Source organism: Eretmochelys imbricata, chromosome 1, assembly GCF_965152235.1.
Source record: "Eretmochelys imbricata isolate rEreImb1 chromosome 1, rEreImb1.hap1, whole genome shotgun sequence".
Classification (NCBI taxonomy): Eukaryota; Metazoa; Chordata; order Testudines; family Cheloniidae; genus Eretmochelys; species Eretmochelys imbricata.
In genome coordinates, this window is record NC_135572.1 from 265,257,576 (window position 1) to 265,273,215 (window position 15,640).

Here is a 15,640-nt window from a genome sequence, read left to right on the forward strand (position 1 = left end):
AAACCCCACAAGTCTTGGGGGGGTGGAAGGAAGCCTTGAAGACCCCCAAACCCTTAAAATGCCAAGGAGGGGCTCTTTGTTTTGTGACATCCCCCATTTTCTCTTGGTGGGGGCTTCCCCCAAGGGAGCAAGCAGGAGCCCCACTCCCATCCTTAAAACCCCCCCACCATCTGGAACAAAGTAACAACAGGAACATAAAAGCGATGGTTAGTGGTTTAGTCTAGGGCTGGTTAGCATCCTTCTCTGCCCCCTGCCCATGCCTAACCCCCTCTTCGTCCTTCCCTCCCGCTAGCCCGTCAGCATCATTACCACAGTGTCAAAGCAGGCGGCTCCTCCCAACCAGCTGCAGGAGGAACAGTGGTCCCCATAACACAGGAGAGACAATTCATTGCGGGACTTTGTTTTTTGTTTGCCTTTTTTTTTTTTTTTTTGTAAACTTTGTAAGAAATGGTTCTCGGTTCGTTTTTGTCATGGCGGGAGGGGCCTGTTCGGTTTTTGTTCACAGTCAAGTGGTTCTTCTGTTGGTGGTTGTTGGGTTTTTTTTCTTTCCTTTTAAACAGAGAGTCACAACTTCTGCTGAGCGGAGACTCCTTTCCAGTAATCCAGGATGTCGTGCAGATCCTCATCCTTGGCGAACTGGACTTTCTTCCGCAGGGCGTGGCCAGCCGCCATGTAAACCTCCTCCCGGTGGTGCTTCTTGTAAGGCCGGAAGCGCTCCCAGATCTTGTGGGTGCTCTCGGACGAGTACTCGGGGCTGGAAGAGTAGCCCGAGAAGTAGTGTCTGGGGGAGAGCTGGGAGTACGTGGAGTCCCGCTTGGAGCGGGAGAGAGGCTTAAGGAACGACACCCGCTGGCTCAGGGTGTCGGCACTCTCCTCGTAGTACAGGGCCGGGAAGGAATGTCGGTGCTCGCTGCAATGGTAGGAAGGTTTGACCTCCAGGTGGTGGATGGCACCTGGGGATACCAGGGGAAGACGATCCAGGGGGCTGTTGAGTGGGCTGCCTTTCTCGATGTACTTGGAATCTGACTTGCTCATTGGTGGGTGGTCGGGCACATCAAGGCTGAAGACCTTGGCACTCTTGATGGAGCCGCTGGATGAGACGCTGCAGGTCTTCCTGGCCACAGCCGCATCCGCGCTCAGCTGGCGCTGCAGGGGGTGGTGGGAGCTCTCCTTGTAGGGTGGCGACAGGAAGCCGGGCCGCTCCAGCCCACCCGAGGAGCTGGCAGGGATGGACTGGCACTCAAATGCCATGTCCGAGTCGACACCACTCCCTCCTCCCAGGAAGGAGGCCGTGTCCAACTTGAGGGCGTCGATGCAGTTGTTGATGATCTGGTTGACCTTGTCCACCTCCTTGGCGATGGTGGAGATCTCAGCTGCCGAGCCCTGGCCGTTGTCGAGCTCACGCAGATCATCGTCCCGCTGGGCTCTCTCCAGCGCATCCCCGCCGCCCGTCCGCACCTCAATGTAGTTGCCCTTGGTGGTAACTTTGGGGGTCTCCATCCCAGCCTCCATTGACTTGGACGGGGGCAGCTTATCCCCCATCATGGAAGGGATGGAGGACATCCGCGAGACAGGGATGACAGGCGGCTCGCCCAGCTTCTGCGAAGTGTGGACGATGGAGCTGGTGTCTATATCCGAACCATAGCGCATCTCCAGGATGGTCTTCTTGACGTTGAGGGACTTCTGCTTCTCTTCCTGCATCCTTCGCTTCCTCAGGCAGTAGTACACCACCCCCAGGACGATGACCATCCCAAAGAGGCAGCCCAGGATGGTCATGATGTAATGAGTGGTGGTGGAGGTATTGGGCACTGGGTCCTCCCTCCCCTTGCTCCTGGTGGCGAAGGACAGGCAGGTGTGATTGTAGCGCTTGGAGTTGCGGATGGAGGCCACACAGAAGGTATAGTCCGTGTGGGCCTTCAGCTTGCTAAGGGTGACAAACTCCTTCTTGTTCTTCAGGGTCGTGACATCAGAAACGTAGCTGTTGTTGTACTGGACCAGCACGTACATCTTGCTGAAGGGCGAGGGGATCGTCACCACCAAGGTGGCTGAGGTGATGGTTACGTGGTGCAGCTTGATGCTGGGGTTGAATGAGGAGTCGGTGGTGGAGGAGGCTGGGGGCTCAACGGAGAGGAAGTCCCCGGGGTTGAACCCCGAGTTCTCATCCAGGTCTCTCTGGGAGTCGGGAGTGTAGGGGGTGGGGTTGATCCTTGAGAGGGATGGGATGGTGCCTCCCCGGCACATGGACTGGAAGATGGTGATGGCGTTGCGGTTGTGGTGGGGTCGAGGCATCAGGAGCGGGTAGCCGGCGAACTCTCGGGGGGTCTCACACTGCAGCCGGTCATAGTTCTTGGTGACGTTATTGAAGACCACCAGCCAGGTGAGGAAGCTGTAGAGGCTACAATCACAGTTGAAGGGGTTGCCAGCTAGCTCACACACCATCAGGTTGCTCAGGCTGGTGAAGGTGTTCCCCTCCAGCCTGCTCAGCCGGTTGGAGGACAGGTCGATGCTGATCAGGCTGGGGCACTCAGAGAAGGCTGTGGGTGTGACCACCTCGATCAGGTTGTGCTGCACGAAGAGGAACTGCAGCCGGGCCATGCCGCGCAGCATGCCCTCCGTCAGGTTGGTGAGCTTGTTGTAGCCCAGCTGCAGGACCTGCAGGTTGGCCTGGCCCATGAAAGCCCCGTCCTCAATGTAGGAGATCTCATTCTTGGTCAGGTTCAGATCGGTGAGGTTGCTGAAGCGGTTGAGGGAGGAGTATAGCACCACCTTGAGCTTGTTCTCATTCAGGCGCAGGTCGTGCACTGTGCTGTTGATATGCTGGGGGATGGTCTCGTAGGGAGGCTGGTTCTGGCTGCAGATGGCCAGCCACACGTAACCCTTGTCCCCCTCGATCAGCCAGCAGTCGCCACGCACCATGCCAGGGGAGAACACGCAGAGCAGGGCAGCTGCCCACAAGCCCAGAAGCAGCATGTTCGGATGCGGCACCCCTCCTCCCCCTGCTGGCAAAAAGGAAAACGAGCCTCCGAAGAGCAAAGGGAGGGGACGAGAGGCGACGCTCCCTTGGTGGTTAGCGATAGGAGGGCACAGGCACCTCAGTTCTATCCGGTGCTGTCACCAACATTTTTCTTTCTCTCCGCGCCAACCCCGGGGTGTAGAGCAGCAGGGGGCAAAATCCACTCCTTCCTGCCGTTCCCAATCGGGGGAAAAGGGGGGGCGAGCGGAAATCTGTGCTTCTCTTTAAAACAAAACAAAAATTAAACAACTAATCTTCCTGGAGGCTCAGGAACGACACCTCCCCACACCCTCTCCGCCTTCCCCCACGACCCCCAGGTGTCTCGGAGGAGCTGCCTCTTCTGTCGCTGGGCTCCCTGGGTTGCTCCTCCTCCCCCTCTCCTGGGTCCCCTCCGAGATGCTTCAGAACTTCAGATCAAACATCTTGAAAACAAAAATATAGAGAGCTAGAGAACTAGCGAGCGAGCGATCCATCTGTCACCGGAATCTGGAAAGGAAACACATGAGAGACAAGTGGAGGCATCAGTCAAGGGGGCTTTGAAATACAGAAAAAGACAGCTAGGGTTGTTAGTTTCTTGGGGACAGGGAGGCGCAGAAAAGAGAGCGTTGTGGGTGGGGGGAGGTGGTATTGCCTGCTACACTGATAAGCCTTGGCAAAGGGATCCCTTGCAACATAATCTTGTATCGGTGATAGCTAGAAGGGTACTTGGGTTTCATTATGTAATGGAATCACAGCCTGGTTGCGGGGGGGGGGAGGAGGGAAGGTGGGATGGAACAGAGGGAGGGACACGGCTGTGTTATGATCGGCTTAAAACTCCAGAGCATAAAGAAACACAACCCAAGCCAACCCAACCCCAAGGAGTTTCAGCTGGTGTAGAGAACGGAAATCGCGCAGTACACAAACGTGTGCGCGTACTGACGATAAATAAATAAGAATCCCAACTAAATGGGGTTTTTTTCCTTGATGCAAAATGATAAATAATTCATTGGTTGCATAACCGCTCTCGTTCCGAAAATAATTCCCTCGTCTCAGTGCAGGCGAGGGTTGGGGACAACGCGGCCTTTGCAAGCAGGGCTCAGAGAGGGAAGTCTGGAACCGGGGGAGAGGGGGTTGTGAGCGCCGGACACCCATGCTGGAGGAGAGGGCTGTGTTGGCACAGGGCGGATGGGGGCTGTCAGTCAGAGCCCTCCAGCAACGGTTGGCTGCTTTACTTGGCATGGGACAGGTATACAGAGCTGCACCCCAGTGTGGTGTGGGCAGCATGTGCTGTATTATTAATTTTATTTATTTGTGATCTCGTGGTGCCTACTGCTGCTTTACTTGGCATGGGACAGGTATACAGAGCTGCACCCCAGTGTGGTGTGGGCAGCATGTGCTGTATTATTAATTTTATTTATTTGTGATCTCGTGGTGCCTACTGCCAGGGAGGGAGACCAAACTATTTCCTGCCCAGGCTGGTTAAAGAATCTAGCCAGCTTCATTAGGATGAAGGGAAAGGATCATCAGCCACTTTACCCCACCGTGGGAGAGCACCCCTTGCTGGTGGCAGGGAAACATTGCTGTCCCCCCCACTCCCAGGCTCGGAGAGTCATCCTAACCTGGAAAATAGCACCCCCTACTGACGCCAAGCCAACATCCTCCCTGCTCCATCCTGGAGTCACCTCTTCCCAGGGGCTGCCAACACACCCCTCTCTTGTGAGAGATCCCCTGCTGGTGCCAAGGAGTCATTTGCAGTCTCCCTTCTCTGGCCCGATCTGCCCTTCTCCGTTCCACGCAGGAGTACCACCTGCTGACACATCTCCATTCGCCCACTGACCCCCTCTCCCACTATGCTCTCAGTGCATCCCCAGCCTTGGCTCAGTGCCCTCTGCTGGGGGCTAAGGAGACATTCCCATTCTCCAACTGGGGCACGGGAAGGGGGAGCTATAAGAAATAAGAGAAAAAAAATGCATCTTAGTTATTTAAGATTAAGGATTCTGTCTTCACTCTTCTTTTTTTTTCCAGGGACGCTCACTAAAGATATTGCTAAACCCTTTGCTGCTAAAGCCCAACCAATTTCCAGTGCAGAGACCCGAAGGGCAGAAAGAAAGAAGAGGTGGCTGGGGGGGGGGGTTTGGGGGAGCGGAGAAGAAACGCAAACCCTTGAAGGAGGAGGCTTATGTCTGTGGAGAGATCTGAGCTGATCTGGGGCTGCAGAATTACCAGGGCAGCCGGATTAAGGGATCAGAGATGGTGTCAGAGAGAGACATTTACATATTCAATAACCCAGAAAGGAAAACCAAGAGTCAAAGGGGAGGGCAGGGGGAGGAAGGAGTGGGGCAAGGGCAGAGGTTGAGTGGGATCCAAGCAACAAGAGGGAGGAAAAGACCCCTTCCCCACCGCTGCCTGGCTGAGGCCTCCACCCTTATTCCGCCTGTTACCATCATGCAACGGCCCCTGGCTGAAGTGCAGGTTTGCTGTGGCCAGGGACTGTGCTGTAGCCAGTGGTGCTGGGTTCCAAGGTCTCGCTCCTCTTGTCTTCAAGTCTTAATGTAATAATAAATAATGCCTTGACTCGGCATCCCCCTGTGGGTCAAGGGAAGGAGACTCAGCTGGCCCCAACTGGGTCACTGCTGATTTGCTCCTGTCGCTCCCTAGCGCTCTTCCCCACCTCCCACTGGAGCTGGCTGTCTCCCTACCTAGGTCCATCTGAGAGGTTTTTGCTGTCCCGTACCCCTACGCTGTTCTCTTTGGCCCTCCCTCTCCCTTAGCATGGCCTCTGGGTTCCCTGCTTGCACGCACCCAGCCAGCTCCACAAACACAAGGGAACGGGATAAACAGACAGAAAAATGTAGTTTCCAGAGACAGCCCCAGGAGCAAGGCTCCCAACACACCCTCAGGTGGACTGTGGGAGCAGCCCCTTGCGGGGAGGGGAAGAACTGAACTGGGTTTCTCTCTCACACACACAAGTACCTCTACCTTTGCTACTGTTTGGCTTGGCAACCTCCCCTTGGCTAGTTGTCCCCAATGCAACCCCCCACCCCTCTTCACCATGGATGCAGTGCCCAGACTCTGTTTAGCCCTGGCGCGCTGCTACTGGCTTCAGCCCATTTCATTATGTTGGCTGGAACTGACAGCAAAGCGGGAACTGCCGCAAGCTCCCACGCTCGAGTCGCCGGGCCAGCTCTGGGGTGCAGAGCCACCCGAACACTGGTGCAGGGTGGCGCCTGCACAGCTGAAGGGGAGGCAGCACCCAGGACAGGCCCAAGGTTCCTCTCTTGCAGAGGCAAGCCTGGCTCGGCCAACACGACTTGTGCAGAGGAGCCCCGTCCCGTGCTAGTCAGATCTGGCTGGAAGAGAAGGAGGTGGCTGGTGGGGAGGGGGGACGAGGACGAGGTGTGCCTGTAAGGGCTGGGGGACACCATGGCACACTAGTCCCCTGTGCCCCCCCCCCATGTTTGGCCTCTACTCATGCTGGATCCCTATGCAGTCCCCCTCCCACGCAAAGGGACAGCAGCTTCGCACTCCCAAGGGTAAAGGGCACAGGATGGGAGAGGTTTTCCCAACCCCAGCTCTCCCATCTCCGTGCCTTGGCTCCTGGCTCATCTGTAGGCAGAGTTCCTAGCCAATAAATGGGCCGGTCGTCACATTCCTGCAGCAAGCTTCATCAGCCCCCTCTCTCCTCCTGGGGCGACCCCCTGCACTGTCCTCCAGGGCAGCACCCCACGATGCCTCTCCTTCCTCCGCCTGTTCCTGCCTCTGCCATCACAGCCAAGGCATCCGCCACTCAGGGGCGGGGAAGCGGACCATGGTGTCCTGCAGCCAAGCCCTGCTATAAATCAGCCAGCAGATGAGTCCAACAATCCCAGGAAACAGCAGTGTCCTCAGTATTGGCCGGGAGGGTGCTGACACCACACTTGGCCACAATCCCCCCTCTTGTTTCTCCGAAGCCCCAGCAAGGGAGAGAATGATATGCGCGGTGGGTGGAGGGAGCAGCTGCAGACTAGGGTGGGGAGAAGGGGCGTGCTGGGGAAATGCAGGTAAGAAGGGAAGCCCCATGGGGCTGGTGTGGAAGGAACCTCAGGAGGAGTTGACACCTCTCCCAGAGCAGAGGGTTGCGGCCCCCCAGATAACTTCCTTTGTGACAAAGTGGGAATTTTTGGTAATATTTTTATGAAGCCTGTGCATGCCTCAATTTCCCCTATACTTTGCATTGCTACCCTGTGGGGAGTGGGGGGGAAAGGATTAAATTTGCTCTCAGGGCAGCTAACAGACAAGGGTGCGTATGTGTTGCCGAGCTGTCTGAGCGGACTGAATGAGTCTGAGAAAGGACTGGCCTAGGCTGACCCATATCACTGGAAAACCCGAGAAGACACTGGAAAGCCCAAACACCGGGCTGCTGACACCTAGCAACCAACCACCCAGAGGAAGAGTTCCCCGCCTCTCAGCAGGGAAGCTGAGCAGCTTGAGAACAAAGGCTGGAAAGGCGGGAGATGGAGGAAGCTTGGGGCTCTCTCACCTGGGAACTGACTGAGGAAGTCAGAGAGAGACCCAGAGCCCAAAAATGGAGCTCTCGACAGCTGAGCTGGTGAATTGCTCGGGGCTGACCACAGAGGATTTTGCTTTAACCTTCAGTGCACTGTGCTAACCTAAGCACTTCCTATGCTGCGTTCCAGTTGACTAATAAACCCCACTGTCTTGACAACACTGCGTGAGCGTCACTACCAATGCTGGCTGAGTCCCTGACAAGTGCACAAGTCTCTACCAGGGGTCTGTCAGTCAGACTCACTGAGCAGAGCTCACAGGGTGAAGCAGGGGTGCTGAAGGCCCAGAGGGTCAGTCTCAGGAGGCTCTGAGACCGCGTGGCCTGCCCAGAAGGAAGAATGAGACCCCTGCGGGGTCTGGCATATCTAAGGGGTTCCTCCACCAAACTGTTCAAAAGCTGGAGGCGTAGCACTGATCCTGTGGATCCGTGACAGGGGGTCAGAGGACTGGGGGGTTAGTGAGCCAGGATGGTATGGAGGAATCGGGGGGTGTCAGTGAGCCTTGGGGGATTGGAGGGGTCAGTGAGTCTGAGGGGATCAGGGATGTGGGTGGGGCTCAATGAGCCAGGGCAATATGAGGGGACAGGGGAGGGGAGAGTCAGTGTTTCAGGGGGATTGGGGGTTTTAGAGGTCAGTGAATTGGGTGGATCAGAGGCAGTAAGTCAGGGCAGTTCCAGGGGACTGGGGGGTCAGTGAGTCAGGGGTTTTAGAGGTCAGTGAGTTGGGGGGATCTGGGGGCAGTGAGTCAGGGTGGTGCTGGGGTATTCAGGGGTCAGTGAGTCAGCGGTAATGGGGGTTTTAGAGGTCAGTGAGTCAGGGATATCGGGTTTTAGAGGTCAGTGAGTTGGGGGGATCTGGGGGCAGTGAGTCAGGGCGGTGCTGAGGGATTGGGGGGTCAGTGAGTCAGCAGTAATGGGGGTTTTAGAGGTCAGCGAGTCAGGGAATGGGGTGGGTTCAGTGTGCCCGGAAGGTTCAGGGGGCCCAAGCACAGGCCCCGTGTGTCAGTGAAAGCACAAGTCACTAAGGGAAATCCTGGGAGTTGGGGCCTGCGTTGCTAACATGCCATTCGCATCCCCTCCCCGCGGGGCCCAGCGCATTAGGAAGCCGGCGCTTATTCTACCATCACATAAACGGTGCTAAGAGCCTCCCCATTAGAAATTTATGCTTTAAAAACCCACCGAACACTACTTGCTCCCTGCGGGACTGGAAATCCAGAAGCAGGCTGAGCCGCCCTCCCTCTCTGCCTCTCCACGCCCTGTCCAGATGATTGCTCACCTCCACATACCTGCCTGCCTCTGGCTGGCTCTCTCTCCTGCACTGGGGCCTGCTCTGTTTTCAACTGGGCTCTCCTCCCCGCCCCCCCATTTCCCTCCCCTCTCTTTCGCTCTCTCTAATCCCTGTGCAGACTCTCCCCGTATGAAGCTGGCACTTATGCCCCCCAATATTGCTCTGCCCCACCAAGATTTGTTCAGCTTTTGCCCCATGGCTTGTTATTTGAGTTCCAACCACCCCGAGTCAGTGACGTGCCGCCTAACCCCCGCCAGGGCTCTGCTTGGTGGGTAGCTTCAGATCACCCCCTGCCCTTCTGTGCTGACATAGATACGGCCGGGTCCATATACGGCTGGTTTAAATGACAGCTCTCTCCCTCACCCGGGGCACTGCGGGCTGCAGGAGAGCTTCCACTGTCGTAGCCCCAGCTCACGTGGCTCTAGTCCTGGCTGGCACGGACAGGGCACTGCTATGAGGAAGCTCACAGTGCTAGAGTGCCCACTGGTACTGGGTGGGCGCTAAGCTGAGGAAGCTCCCACTGACTGAGTGCCAGCTCTCAGTGATGCAGGGCTTCCCAAGGAGGTGCACGTTGCAGAGGGCTCAGCTGGCATCGACAGGGCCCAGCTGCAAGGAAGCTGGAATCTTGGCTGCTAGAACTGAATGGGGAAGTTCCCACTACCTGCACCCTAGCCAACGGGGCACTGCCATGCAGAAGCTTCCATTGCAAAGGTCTGGGAGCACACAGATAGGCTACTGCTGCATAGACGCTCACATCACTGGCCCCGGAAGGGACACACTGGATCAGGAATCCGGCAGTGCAGGAGTATGGGCTGGTTCTAACAGGGTACAGCTGAGAGGCTGCCTCACAGAACTGGACTCCTAGCTACCACAGGCAGGGCACTGTGACAAAGAAAGTCTCCCAGCGGGCACCGCTGTGAGGAGGTTCACGGGCAAGAGTCCTGCACGGCACCACTGTGGGAAAACTAACTCCTCTGAAGCTCTGGTCGATATTGAAAGGCACATTGCTGTGAGGAAGTTCAGGGAGCCTGCACCCTAGTTGGCACTGACGGGGCACCGCTGTGAGGAAGCTCACGGAGCCTGCACTCCGGCTGCCACTGACAGGGCACCACTGTGAGAAAGCTCACGGAGCCTGCACCCTGGTTGGCACTGACGGGGCACCGTTGTGAGGAAGCTCACAGAGCCTGCACCCTGGTTGGCACTGATGGGGCACCGCTGTGGGGGAGCTGGTATGGCTGAAGGGCGGAGCTGGGTACTGCTCAAAGGAAGCTTTCAGCACAAGTCCTCCCCACTGCTAATACGGAAAGGGCTGAGCTCAGCTGACAACCCAGAGCCACCCTCTTCTCCACACACCTAGCCTGAGGCAAAAGAACACATATCCTCTGTGGTGAGGAGCACAGGAAAATCTGTGCGGAGCCTAACATCTTCAAGGAAAAAGTAACCACATCGAAAGGAAAGGAATGATGTAAATAAGCCCTTTGCAGCGATTACATCCCTCATCTGTCAGACAGGAGGAAAGGGAAAGCTCTGGAGAGATAGTTAGAGCAGCTCAAGAGTTTAAGAGCACCACACAGATGAGGGAGCTTTCAAAGAGGAAATCTTATTTAGGAGACCTGAGGGCTGGAGAAATGGTCTTCCATGCAGGAGCCACTTCCCAGGCAGGCCAGAGAGAGCACCCTCTGTTTTCCCAAGTGACCCAGGCACTTTATATATTCACAGCACTACCAAAGGTTATGGGGAATTTGCATCAACTCAGTCCACCTGGAGAACCCACAGCAGCTCCCAGCAGGGAAGGGGAAGGTGGGCACAAGAAGGGGAGGGACAGGGCAACAGGAGATCAGAGGTTCTGAGAACAGTTATTAGCATCAGAGCTCTCTGCATCGCTCTGCCTGACAAGGGAAGGGAGGGCTTCAATGTCTCTCCTCCGTCTTATTCCCGTGGACTGCACAGGAGGAACCAATGTGCACAAGAAAGCAGAAAGTGCTGGCTTCAACAGGAGTCGCTGGAGGGAACAGGGTGGGAGCGCTGCCTGTGGGAGAGTTGCTGTAGGGAACGGGGTGGGAGCACTGATTGTGGCGGAAGACGCTATAGGGAACAGGGTGGGAGCGCTGGCTGTGGGTGGGTCGCTGGAGGGAATGGGGCGGGAGCGCTGGCTGTGGGCGGGTCGCTGGAGGGAATGGGGCGGGAGTGCTGGCTGTGGGCGGGTTGCTGGAGGGAATGGGGCGGGAGCACTGGCTGTGGGGGGAGTTCCTGTAGGGAATGGGGTGGGAGGGCTGCCTGGGGGAGAATCATTGTAGGGAACAGGGAAGAAGCACTAGCTGAGGTTGGTGTCGCTGAAGGGAATGGGGAGAGAGCGCTGGCTGTGGGGGAATTGCTGTAGGGAACAGGATGGGAGCGCTGACTGTGGGGGGAGTTCCTGTAGGGAAGGGGGCAGAAGTGCTGGCTGTGGGGGAGTTGCTGGGCGGAAAGGCATGTAGGAATGATTCTACCACCTAGGGAGGTGGTAGAATCTCCTTCCTTAGAGGTTTTTAAGGTTAGGCTTGACAAAGCCCTGGCTGGGATGATTTAACTGGGAATTGGTCCTGCTTCGAGCAGGGGGTTGGACTAGATGACCTTCTGGGGTCCCTTCCAACCCTGATATTCTATTATTCTATTCTATGAATGAAATCAGGAGGGCCAAATCGCACCTGGAGCTGCAGCTAGCAAGAGATGTCAAGAGTAACAAAAAGGGTTTCTTCAGGTATGTTGGCAACAAGAAGAAAGCCAAGGAGGGTGTGGGCCCCTTACTGAATGGGGGAGGCAACCTAGTGACAGAGGATGTGGAAAAGGCTAATGTACTCAATGCTTTTTTTGCTTCTGTCTTCACTAACAAGGACAGCTCTCAGACTGCTGCGCTGGGCATCACAAAATGGGGAAGAGATGGCCAGCCCTCTGTGGAGAAAGAGGTGGTTAGGGACTATTTAGAAAAGCTGGATGTGCACAAGTCCATGGGGCCGGACGAGTTGCATCCGAGAGTGCTAAAGGAATTGGCGGCTGTGATTGCAGAGCCATTGGCCATTATCTTTGAAAACTCGTGGCGAACGGGGGAAGTCCCAGATGACTGGAAAAAGGCTAATGTAGTGCCAATCTTTAAAAAAGGGAAGAAGGAGGATCCTGGGAACTACAGGCCAGTCAGCCTCACCTCAGTCCCCGGAAAAATCATGGAGCAGGTCCTCAAAGAATCAATCCTGAAGCACTTACATGAGAGGAAAGTGATCAGGAACAGTCAGCATGGATTCACCAAGGGAAGGTCATGCCTGACTAATCTAATCGCCTTTTATCATGAGATTACTGGTTCTGTGGATGAAGGGAAAGCAGTGGATGTATTGTTTCTTGACTTTAGCAAAGCTTTTAACACGGTCTCCCACAGTATTCTTGTCAGCAAGTTAAAGAAGTATGGGCTGGATGAATGCACTATAAGGTGGGTAGAAAGTTGGCTAGATTGTCGGGCTCAACGGGTAGTGATCAATGGCTCCATGTCTAGTTGGCAGCTGGTGTCAAGTGGAGTGTCCCAGGGGTCGGTCCTGGGGCCGGTTTTGTTCAATATCTTCATAAATGATCTGGAGGATGGTGTGGATTGCACCCTCAGCAAATTTGCGGATGATACTAAACTGGGAGGAGTGGTAGATACTCTGGAGGGCAGGGATAGGATACAGAGGGACCTAGACAAATTGGAGGATTGGGCCAAAAGAAATCTGATGAGGTTCAATAAGGATAAGTGCAGGGTCCTGCACTTAGGACGGAAGAACCCAATGCACAGCTACAGACTAGGGACCAAATGGCTAGGCAGCAGTTCTGCGGAAAAGGACCTAGGGGTGACAGTGGATGAGAAGCTGGATATGAGTTAGCAGTGTGCCCTTGTTGCCAAGAAGGCCAATGGCATTTTGGGATGTATAAGTAGGGGCACAGCGAGCAGATCGAGGGACGTGATCATTCCGCTCTATTCGACATTGGTGAGGCCTCATCTGGAGTACTGTGTCCAGTTTTGGGCCCCACACTACAAGAAGGATGTGGATAAATTGGAGAGAATCCAGCGAAGGGCAACAAAAATGATTAAGGGTTTGGAACACGTGACTTATGAGGAGAGGCTGAGGGAACTGGGATTGTTTAGTCTGCAGAAGAGAAAAATGAGGGGGGGATTTGATAGCTGCTTTCAACTACCTGAGAGGTGGTTCCAGAAAGGATGGTTCTAGACTATTCTCAGTGGTAGAAGAGGACAGGACAAGGAGTAATGGTCTCAAGTTGCAGTGGGGGAGGTTTAGGTTGGATATTAGGAAAAACATTTTCACTAGGAGGGTGGTGAAACACTGGAATGCATTACCTAGGGAGGTGGTAGAATCTCCTTCCTTAGAAGTTTTTAAGGTCAGGCTTGACAAAGCCCTGGCTGGGATGATTTAATTGGGGATTGGTCCTGCTTTGAGCAGGGGGTTGGACTAGATGACCTCCTGAGGTCCCTTCCAACTCTGATATTCTATGATTCTGTGATTCTATGAAAGGGGCAGGAGTCCTGCCTGGGGGACAATCATTGTAGGGAACAGGGCGGAAGCACTGACTGAGGTTGGTGTCGCTGTAGGGAATGGGGGGGGAGTGCTGGTTTTGTGGGGCGTCATTGTAGGGAACACAGCGGAAGAGCTGGCTGTGGGGAAAGGTCTCTGGAGGGAACAGGGTGGGAACGCTGGATGCAGGTGGGAGAAGGGGGAGTTGCAGCAGGGAATGGCCAAGGAGCCCTGGCTGTGGCAGGGAGGCAGCATGCTGGAGAAGGCCAGTCTGCAATCCGGCATCCCCTGAAAACAATTCCTCCCACAGCACAGCTCTTGTCTTTGGGATACAAATAAATGAAGTTTGCCCAGGTTCCTCCACTGTTTCCCCCTCAATATCCCACTCCATGCTTTGAGGTCTAGCAAATCCCTGACCTAGACACTCCCACTCCTCTCTCATGTTCCTTCTTTGTCGTTCCCTGTGAGAGGCCGACCTCCAGGAGACCTACTCCCATTTCATCCCTTCTAGGGCAGCGTGCAAACTGCATAGCCCACCCATCTTGAACTCAGGTACAGACCCGCATGGGGAGAGGCATTGCTACCAAACTTGGTACAACTCTGCACATGCCCTGCTCATCATGGCAGCTAGACACATGCATTTTCCTCTGCCCCCAGAATCAAAGTGAAATTACGATCTCTGGCTCCAAAGCACAGACCTCTGATTCGCCAGGAGCAGTGCCAAGCACCTACGCTCTGTGGCTCTGCCACAGAAGGGGTCACGTGCTCACTTGGCCAGTGAGTTACACTTACGGCTGCACCTTTGTTTCGAACTCACCCTCTTCCAAGGAAAGGGATGCAACCCTCCTCTCTGCATCCTCAACACCTGGGCGGCAGCAGCTCCTAGGCACTGCTGGGGAGGACTTTCCCCCACCCACCAGAGAGCTAACACTTGACATGCATTTTGACACAGCCTTGCCTCTCTCCCTCCCCACCTCCACTTGCTTTAGAGCCTGGGTTTTTTCTTCCATTGCCAAAACACAATGACTGTTATAATTAACTGATTATCTCAGCGCGACAGCTGCAGTCCTTTGAAAATTAGGTTGAATAACAGGATCCCGGTGTATGGTAATTTCTTTTAGTCTCCAGAATATTTCTCTCTCTTTCTCTCTCTCTTTCCCTCTCTCGTCATTTTTTCCTTCCCTCTCTCACTCTCCCTGCTCGTTGGAGTTATTTCTTTGGGGTTAGGTGGGTTTTCTGGGTACGCTCTCCCTCTGTCAGCTTCCTTCAATCTTCTTTTACTATCATCCTTCCAGAGGAGACCAGGGTTGCAAACAGGAATGTAAACATGGTAGAAACAGAAGCACAAGTGGCGCCCAGATACCAGGGTTATGGGCACATAAGAAAGCCCAGGCAGCCCACTCATCTACTAGGGTAATCAGCACATAGGAAAACCCAGGAAAGGAAGCCAATGGAACTGTATTTGCACCATATTTACAGACAGGATGGCTTTGGCAACTCAATTCTACTGTCCCCTAGGTACATCACACTGCTTCACTGATCAGTCTGTATCTACCCCAACCCAGCTGTGCCACCCACCCACTGAATCAGCAGTTGCACTGAGTCACCCTATCCCTCTCAGAGTGGGTACTTCCACCAACAAATCCTAGGGTTCCTCTCACCAGGAGAGTGGCTCTCCCACTTAACACTGGCTTCAACCATTATCCACCTACATCTGTTTCTCTATGAACTACATCAGCTCACTCTATAATTGCCTTGAACCCATTCAAAATCCTCCACCTAGCAACACCATTCACTAAAACCACATGCAGGACTGACTCAACACTTCTCACTGAACGACGGCTCTTTCCTCTTCAAAATGAGCGACTGCATGGAGTTATTCTTCCCTGCCTTGTTCAGTACAGCCCCAACACACTCACTCAAATAACCCCTGCTTCATACAGCCCAAACTCACTCACCCCCTCCATCTGAACTCAGTACAGCCACAACTCACTCATTCACTCATCCCTACACCTACGGAATACATCCCAACTTACTTATCCACTCCTCCCTACGTCTACTCAATACACCCCAACTCACTCGTTCACTCCACTCCATCACTACTCAGTACAGCCCCAATACAGTCATACTTCTCCCTACTTCTATTTAATACAGCCCCAACTCATTCTTCCAGTTCTTCTTACCCCTGCTCAGTACAGCCACAATCCATTCATTCACTCCTCTCTAACCCTACTCAATACAACCCAACTCACTCATCCTTTACTCCCTATACCTACTCAATA

The 15,640-nt window shown here is 54.6% G+C and overlaps 1 protein-coding gene across 1 annotated transcript; it reads right to left on the bottom strand.

Annotated features, from left to right (window-relative positions):
- Positions 1-432: 432 nt before the first annotated feature.
- ELFN2 (extracellular leucine rich repeat and fibronectin type III domain containing 2) lies at positions 433-2,970 on the bottom strand. The gene has a single exon (XM_077807571.1). The coding sequence runs from the start codon at positions 2,968-2,970 to the stop codon at positions 565-567; it is 2,406 nt and encodes an 801-aa protein (XP_077663697.1). The 3' UTR covers positions 433-564.
- Between the last annotated feature and the right edge of the window lie 12,670 nt (positions 2,971-15,640).

Bases quoted from the DNA above. Each gene is read 5' to 3' on its own strand.
- ELFN2 (XM_077807571.1), bottom strand. From the start codon at position 2,970: ATGCTGCTTCTGGGCTTGTGGGCAGCTGCCCTGCTCTGCGTGTTCTCC.